General features: G+C 71.2%; 1 protein-coding gene across 6 annotated transcripts; it reads left to right on the top strand.

The window, feature by feature from the left end:
• Positions 1-642: 642 nt before the first annotated feature.
• Positions 643-6,827, top strand: LOC144272951 (haptoglobin-like). Of its 6 annotated transcripts, none has more exons than XM_077831375.1 (6): positions 643-712; positions 2,851-2,992; positions 4,053-4,138; positions 5,069-5,170; positions 5,568-5,642; positions 6,015-6,827. In XM_077831375.1, the coding sequence occupies exons 3-6, from the start codon at positions 4,054-4,056 to the stop codon at positions 6,761-6,763; spliced, it is 1,011 nt and encodes a 336-aa protein (XP_077687501.1). In that variant the 5' UTR covers positions 643-712; positions 2,851-2,992; position 4,053; the 3' UTR covers positions 6,764-6,827. The 6 variants fall into 6 exon arrangements, with proteins under 6 accessions (XP_077687501.1, XP_077687499.1, XP_077687502.1 ...); XM_077831373.1 differs by lacking the exon at positions 643-712 and adding an exon at positions 2,199-2,589 and having other exon boundaries at positions 2,853-2,992; XM_077831378.1 differs by lacking the exons at positions 643-712; positions 2,851-2,992 and adding exons at positions 3,000-3,638; positions 3,764-3,941.
• The last annotated feature ends 1,005 nt before the right edge of the window (positions 6,828-7,832 follow it).

Here is a 7,832-nt window from a genome sequence, read left to right as displayed (position 1 = left end):
CTACACGGCCCTCTGCTCCCCCCCTTCCCCCCGCCCTACACTGCCCTCTGCTCCCCCCCTTCCTACACTGCCCTCTGCTCCCCCCCCCCCCCGCACCCTGCCCTACACGGCCCTCTGCTCCCCCCCTTCCCCCCGCCCTACACTGCCCTCTGCACACTGCCCTCTGCTCCCCCCCCGCACCCTGCCCTACACGGCCCTCTGCTCCCCCCCCGCACCCTGCCCTACACGGCCCTCTGCTCCCCCCCTTCCCCCCGCCCTACACTGCCCTCTGCACACTGCCCTCTGCTCCCCCCCTGCACCCTGCCCTACACGGCCCTCTGCTCCCCCCCCGTACCACACGGCCCTCTGCTCCCCCCCCGCACCCTGCCCTACACTGCCCTCTGCTCCCCCCCCGCACCCTGCCCTACACGGCCCTCTGCTCCCCCCCGCACCCTGCCCTACACTGCCCTCTGCTCCTCCCCGCACCCTGCCCTACACGGCCCTCTGCTTCCCCCCCCGCACCCTGCCCTACACGGCCCTCTGCTCCCCCCCCCGCCCACCCGCTCCTGCCCTACAGACCGAGGGGCGGATAAGTGGGGGCGGGACAAGGCCTGGGAAGGGGCCAGGCGGCAACGGGGAAGTCCTTCACTTCCCACAGGAAACGCAGGAGAAAGCCAGGCTGCCGTCATCCCTCAGTGGAGCAGGCCCCAGGCCCAGGGCGCCAGCTGTTCGAGTAATGTCCCCCCCGGGGCCAAGGGCTCGGTGCCCCCGGCTCCCCCCCCCCCCCGGGGCCAAGGGCTCGGTGCCCCCGGCTCTCCCCCCCCCCCGGGGCCAAGGGCTCGGTGCCCCCGGCTCTCCCCCCCCCCCCGGGGCCAAGGGCTCGGTGCCCCCGGCTCCCCCCCCCCTCCGGGCCAAGGGCTCGGTGCCCCCGGCTCCCCCCCCCCCTCCGGGCCAAGGGCTCGGTGCCCCCGGCTCCCTCCCCCCCCCCCCGGGGCCAAGGGCTCGGTGCCCCCGGCTCCCCCCCCCCCTCCGGGCCAAGGGCTCGGTGCCCCCGGCTCCCCCCCCCCCTCCGGGCCAAGGGCTCGGTGCCCCCGGCTCCCTCCCCCCCCCCCCCGGGGCCAAGGGCTCGGTGCCCCCGGCTCTCCCCCCCCCCCCCGGGGCCAAGGGCTCGGTGCCCCCGGCTCTCCCCCCCCCCCCCGGGCCAAGGGCTCGGTGCCTCCGGCTCTCCCCCCCCCCCCCGGGGCCACGGGCTCGGTGCCTCCGGCTCTCCCCCCCCCCCCCCGGGCCAAGGGCTCGGTGCCTCCGGCTCTCCCCCCCCCCCCCGGGGCCAAGGGCTCGGTGCCCCCGGCTCCCCCCCCCCCTCCGGGCCAAGGGCTCGGTGCCCCCGGCTCCCCCCCCCCCCTCCGGGCCAAGGGCTCGGTGCCCCCGGCTCCCCCCCCCCCTCCGGGCCAAGGGCTCGGTGCCTCCGGCTCTCCCCCCCCCCCCCCCGGGGCCAAGGGCTCGGTGCCTCCGGCTCTCCCCCCCCCCCCCGGGGCCAAGGGCTCGGTGCCTCCGGCTCTCCCCCCCCCCCCCCGGGGCCAAGGACTCGGTGCCTCCGGCTCTCCCCCCCCCCCCCCGGGGCCAAGGGCTCGGTGCCTCCGGCTCTCCCCCCCCCCCCCGGGGCCAAGGGCTCGGTGCCTCCGGCTCTCCCCCCCCCCCCCCCCGGGGCCAAGGGCTCGGTGCCCCCGGCTCCCCCCCCCGCCCCGGGGCCAAGGGCTCGGTGCCTCCGGCTCTCCCCCCCCCCCCCCGGGGCCAAGGGCTCGGTGCCTCCGGCTCTCCCCCCCCCCCCCGGGGCCAAGGGCTCGGTGCCCCCGGCTCCCCCCCCCCCCCGGGGCCAAGGGCTCGGTGCCTCCGGCTCTCCCCCCCCCCCCCCGGGGCCAAGGGCTCGGTGCCTCCGGCTCTCCCCCCCCCCCCCCGGGGCCAAGGACTCGGTGCCTCCGGCTCTCCCCCCCCCCCCCCCGGGGCCAAGGACTCGGTGCCTCCGGCTCTCCCCCCCCCCCCCCCGGGGCCAAGGGCTCGGTGCCTCCGGCTCTCCCCCCCCCCCCCCGGGGCCAAGGGCTCGGTGCCTCCGGCTCCCCCCCCCCCCCCCGGGGCCAAGGGCTCGGTGCCCCCGGCTCCCCCCCCCGCCCCGGGGCCAAGGGCTCGGTGCCTCCGGCTCTCCCCCCCCCCCCCGCCCCGGGGCCAAGGGCTCCGTGGAACTGGCACCCGGCTCCCCCTGCCCAGGGCCAAGGGCTCCGTGGAACTGGCACCCGGCTCTCCCCCTGCCCCAGCGCCATGGGCTCTGTACCACCAGCACCCGGCTCCTAAGGTGGTCACTCAGGTTCCTGGGCTGATGCTTCCAGGAATAGTATTAGCCTGTGATGAAGCAGGACTGTTCTTCATGTTTCCTCTGAATATGGTGGGGGTGACTCAGTTTCCCCTAGGCAGTTCCTAAGTGTCTAGGGGGTGGGGTAAGGGTGTATGATCCTTGCAGAGCCCTGGAGGGCAGGGGTGTGCAGGGGTCTGGACACAGAGAATGGCCGACACCCTGTTTCCTGGCCACTGATGGCCTGGGCCCTTCCCCCCTGCAAGGTGAGAGCTAAAGGGTTGGAGAACAAAGGAATCCTGTAACCTCCTGGCCCGGGAAAGGGACAAAGCCCAGAGGAGGAGGGGCTGGAGGGAGTTTCAGTTTGGGGCTGGCTGGGGACATGGAGTGAAGGGCAGACGTGATGGTCTGGCTCACTGCCCCCCAAAATGGACCCAGCTGAGGGGTCCTGTTCTCTGCACCTACAAGCTCTGTGTTAGACCATGTTCCTGTCGTCTAATAAACCTCTGTTTTACTGGCTGGCTGAGAGTCACGTCTGACTGCGGAGTTGGGGGGCAGGACCCTCTGGCTTCCCCAGGACCCCGCCTGGGCGGACTGGCTGTGGGAAGCGCACGGAGGGGCAGAGGAGGCTGAAGGCTCCGAGGTCAGACCCAGGAAGGTGGAAGCCGGGTGAGCTGTGTGTCCTGCAGACAGGCTGCTCCCAGAAAGGAGACTCCCCAGAGTCCTGCCTGGCTTCATGGGGAGCAGTTCCAGAGCATCGCCCGGGGACGCCGTGACAGAGCCCATCCCCAGGGTGGTGTGTGCGAGGTGGCCACACGGGTGCCTCCTTTAAGAGATGGGGTGGGGGGAGCGGTGTCCCCATCCAAGCCTGGCCAAAGCTATGGCCAGTTTTGCCCCAGTCTTGGGTGTGAGCCAGAGCGCCCATGAGGGGGGCCGGCTGTTTTATGCCAGGCAAGCGGCCTCCCTATCTGTGGTGGAACAGGACACTGACCCCAGCTTGTGTCAGGCCAGCGCTGTGCCCAACGGGCCAGTCTGGCCTTGCCGAACCCAGAGCAGCCCTGCAGCCAACTCTCCCCAGGCCCCGCCCCTTGCTGTGACATCCAGAAGTGCCCAGCTCCCTGCCAGGGTCCCCTCCGGGCCAGACACCAGCTGCTGGGAAAGTCACTGACCTCGGCAAGGTCAGGCTGTACAGAGAGCAGATGCCGTGGCCAGGTGGGCTGGGATAAAAGAGGCGAGGAGGAGGGAGCCCTCGCAGCCAGCGCCTTGCACCTGGAGCAGGAGCCATAGGCTGAGCAGAACCCGCCAAGACCATGTGGTGAGTGCGTGTGCCCTGGGCCCAGCCGACTGGCCTGGCACAGGCAGGGTTGAGCAGGGGGCGTCTCCGATACGTTGCCTGCCAGGCCTGTGCCCAGCACCCTTGTGCCCTGCTCCTGTTCACAGGGAGGGCACGGAGGGGAATGGCAGCAGCAGGGTTGCAGCCCACCTGGCCCCAGTGCCGTGCCAGAGGACCTGGCTTCTGCTGAGACCCTGCCCCCCTGGCTGCTCCTACACGACACTGCTGGGAGGAAGCTCACCACCGCTCCAGGCTGGCCCGGCAGTGCCCAGAGCCGTCAGTGCTGTGAGTGTGGGGCTGAGGGCCCAGCTCCTTCGACAGAGATTCCAATGTCCTGTGTCCTACCAGAAGGGCAAGGGGTCGGCTCACTGCTCATGGCGGCTTCTTTCCCTGCAGGATGCCCATGCTGCTGGTTGCCAGCCTGCTTTGGGGGGCCCTCGCCTCCACCCACACCAGCCTCAACGAAGTCCAGCTTGGCAACGGTAGGGGGCAGGGTGCCATCGGGCAGGGAGGGGATGCCCGGCAGGGGGCTGGGGGCAGGGTGGGATTGGGCAGGGAGGGGGTGCCCGGCAGGGGGCTGGGGGAAGGGTGCCTGGGAGGGGATGCTCGGCAGGGGGCTGGGGGCAGGGTGCCATTGGGCAGGGAGGGGGTGCCCGGCAAGGGGCTGGGGGCAGGGTGCCTTCGGGCAGGGAGGGGGTGCCCGGCAAGGGGCTGGGGGCAGGGTGCCATCGGGCAGGGAGGGGATGCCCGGCAGGGGGCTGGGGGCAGGGTGGGATTGGGCAGGGAGGGGGTGCCCGGCAGGGGGCTGGGGGAAGGGTGCCTGGGAGGGGGTGCCCGGCAGGGGGCTGGGGGCAGGGTGCCATCGGGCAGGGAGGGGGTGCCCGGCAGGGGGCTGGGGACAGGGTGGGATTGGGCAGGGAGGGGGTGCCCGGCAGGGGGCTGGGGGAAGGGTGCCTGGGAGGGGGTGCCCGGCAGGGGGCTGGGGGCAGGGTGCCATCGGGCAGGGAGGGGATGCCCGGCAGGGGGCTGGGGGCAGGGTGGGATTGGGCAGGGAGGGGGTGCCCGGCAGGGGGCTGGGGGAAGGGTGCCTGGGAGGGGATGCCCGGCAGGGGGCTGGGGGCAGGGTGCCATTGGGCAGGGAAGGGGTGCCCGGCAAGGGGCTGGGGGCAGGGTGCCTTCGGGCAGGGAGGGGGTGCCCGGCAGGGGGCTGGGCGCAGGATGCCTTCAGGCAGGGAGGGGGTGCCTGGCAAGGGGCTGGGGGCAGGGTGCCTTCGGGCAGGGAGGGGGTGCCCGGCAGGGGGCTGGGCGCAGGATGCCTTCGGGCAGGGAGGGGGTGCCCGGCAGGGGGACAAGGGTGGGACTGTCTCTCACCAGCAGGGGGCACTTCACTAAGGGTTCTCTCTGTGCCCCAGACCAGAGCTGCCCGGCGCCCAGGGGGATCGAGCACGGGAAGGTGGAGCACCTGGCCCGCTACCAGTGTGACCCCTACTACCAGCTGCACAGCCGCGGGGACGGTGAGATATGCCCACGATCGGCAGAAGTGCACCCCCGGGGGATACGCACAGGGCCGGCCCCTGCTCCCAAGGGAATACACATGGGACCTTCCCCCATCCCTGGGGGGATACACATGTGGGCTCTGCTCCCACAACCCTGGAGGAATACACCTTGGGCCCTGTCCCCCCCGCCTCTGTGGGGGATACATACCGGGCTCTGCCCCCTCTGAGGGGATATGCACAGGGCCCTGCCCTCCTTCCGTGTGGGATACACATGGCCCCCCAAGGGGATACGCATGGGGCCTGCCCCCACCCCTGGGGGACATGCCTGGGGCCCTGCCCCCCCTGGCAAGTGCACAGAGCCCTGTGTGCCCTGCCTGGGGACGGCTGACACTGACTCTGGTTTTCTGGCCCCAAGGCCTGTACCGATGTAGCCAGCAGCACGTGTGGTTGAATGAAGCAGCCGGAGAGGAGCTGCCCATTTGTGAGCCAGGTGAGTGGGAGGTGGGGGTGGAGTGGAGCACGGGTTCTCTTTGCAAGGCAGGGGCGGGGCCCTGCTCTCCCATTGCTCCCCATGCCCTTGCAATGACGCTGGGGCTGCGTTCCCTGAAGCAGAGCTTCTGCAGACTGAGGCAGCGGCCACGGCCCCTCTGGCAGCCGCCCCTCTGGGTGCTGTTCCCTCTGCCAGTGACACACCTCGCCCTGGATGGTGGCACCAGGCCCCGGCCGGCCCAGGGCCTGGGAAGGAGATTGCTTGTTGGCTTGTGGGTGGAGGGGAGCAGAGCTCCCATCTCCCAGGCGAGGTGCGGGGCCTGTGCTCTGCAGGGCGAGGGGCAGGCTCACACTGGGTCTCTGCCCTCTGCAGTGTGTGGGAAGCCCAAGAACCCGGCCAGACAGGTGCAGCGCATCATTGGGGGCATGATGGCAGCCAAGAACAGCTTCCCCTGGCAGGGCCGGCTGCTGAGCCACCACAACCACACGGCGGGGGCCACGCTCATCAGCGACCAGTGGCTGCTGACGACAGGCAGGAACCTCTACCTGGGCCACAGTGAGAACAGCACGCTGGATGAAATCGCCCCCACCCTGCGGCTCTTTCTTGGCAAGGAGACGGCCGCCGGGGCTGTCGAGCTCATTGTCCTGCACCCTGAGTTCCCGGGGGCTGTGGACCTGGCCCTGCTCAAGCTCAAGCAGAAGGTGCCCATTGGAGAGGCCGTGATGCCCATTTGCCTGGCCCAGAAGGACTATGCAAAGGTGGGGAGGGTGGGCTTTGTCTCTGGCTGGGGCTGGAACACCCTCCTGGAGCACCCAAAGCACCTCAAGTACGTCATGCTGCCTGTGGCCGACAGCGGCAGCTGCCAGGCGTACTACCAGGCACACGCCTGGAAGCCACTGCTGAACAGCCACACCTTCTGTGTCGGCATGAGCGAGCTGCACGAGTCCACCTGCCTTGGGGACGCCGGCAGCGCCTTTGCCATCCACGATCCTGAGGACGACACCTGGTACGCGGCCGGGATCCTCAGCTTTGACCGCAGCTGCTCAGCTGCCAAGTACGGCGTCTATGTGCAGATGCTCAGTGTCTTGGACTGGATCAAGGAGACCATGGCTGCACACTGAACCCAGGATGGGCCCCAGGCCCTGGACACAGCCCTGAGCAATAAAACCCTTTCCTCACACCGGGCCCACGTCTCCTCTGTTCAGCAGTTTCCAAAGGGGCTCCCTGGGCACCCAGGCATTCAGCACCAGCCCCTCCCAGCCTGCGGCAGGACACAGGGCTTGAAGCACCTGCCCTTGTTCCGCTCCCTGCCCTCCCTTCCCCCGGCGCAAACCCCCGGCGCCTGTGGGTGCTGCCAGTGGGAGGGTCAGGCTGTGCCCTTCTAGGCAGTCTATCTGTCCCTACCCCCAGCACTCCAAGGCCTGGACCCCTGACACTGACCCAAACTCCTTCCTGAGCCTTACAGTTAAACACGAAGCAAGGGGGTCAGTATCCGGGGGCACAGCACGGGGGGTCAGTATCCGGGGAGGCACAGCATGGGGGGCGGTACCCTCGGGGGGCGGGAGGGCACAGGGGGTCAGTATCTGGGGAGGCACAGCACGGGGGGCGGTACCTTGGGGCGGGGGTGGGGGCACACAGGGTCAGTATCCGGGGGGGGGTCAGTATCTGGGGGGGGCACAGCACGGGGGGGGGTCAGTATCGGGGGGGCACAGTACGGGGAGGGTCAGTTTCGGGGGGGGCACAGCACGGGGGTCGGCACCCTCGGGGGGCGGGAGGGCACAGGGGGTCAGTATCGGGGGGGCACAGTACGGGGGGGGCACAGCACGGGGGGCGGTACCCTCGGGGGGCGGGAGGGCACAGGGGGTCAGTATCTGGGGAGGCACAGCACGGGGGGCGGTACCTTGGGGCGGGGGTGGGGGCACACAGGGTCAGTATCCGGGGGGGGGTCAGTATCTGGGGGGGGGCACAGCACGGGGGGGGGGGTCAGTATCGGGGGGGCACAGTACGGGGAGGGTCAGTTTCGGGGGGGGCACAGCACGGGGGTCGGCACCCTCGGGGGGCGGGAGGGCACAGGGGGTCAGTTTCCGGGGGGGGGGCACAGCACGGGGGGCGGTACCTTGGGGCGGGGGACCGGCAGACAGGGGTCAGTAAACTGCGGGCACAGCGCGGGGCGGGGCTTTACAGCACACG

This window comes from Eretmochelys imbricata, chromosome 12 (assembly GCF_965152235.1).
Source record: "Eretmochelys imbricata isolate rEreImb1 chromosome 12, rEreImb1.hap1, whole genome shotgun sequence".
Taxonomy (NCBI): Eukaryota; Metazoa; Chordata; order Testudines; family Cheloniidae; genus Eretmochelys; species Eretmochelys imbricata.
This window is presented reverse-complemented; position numbering and strand designations above follow the sequence as displayed.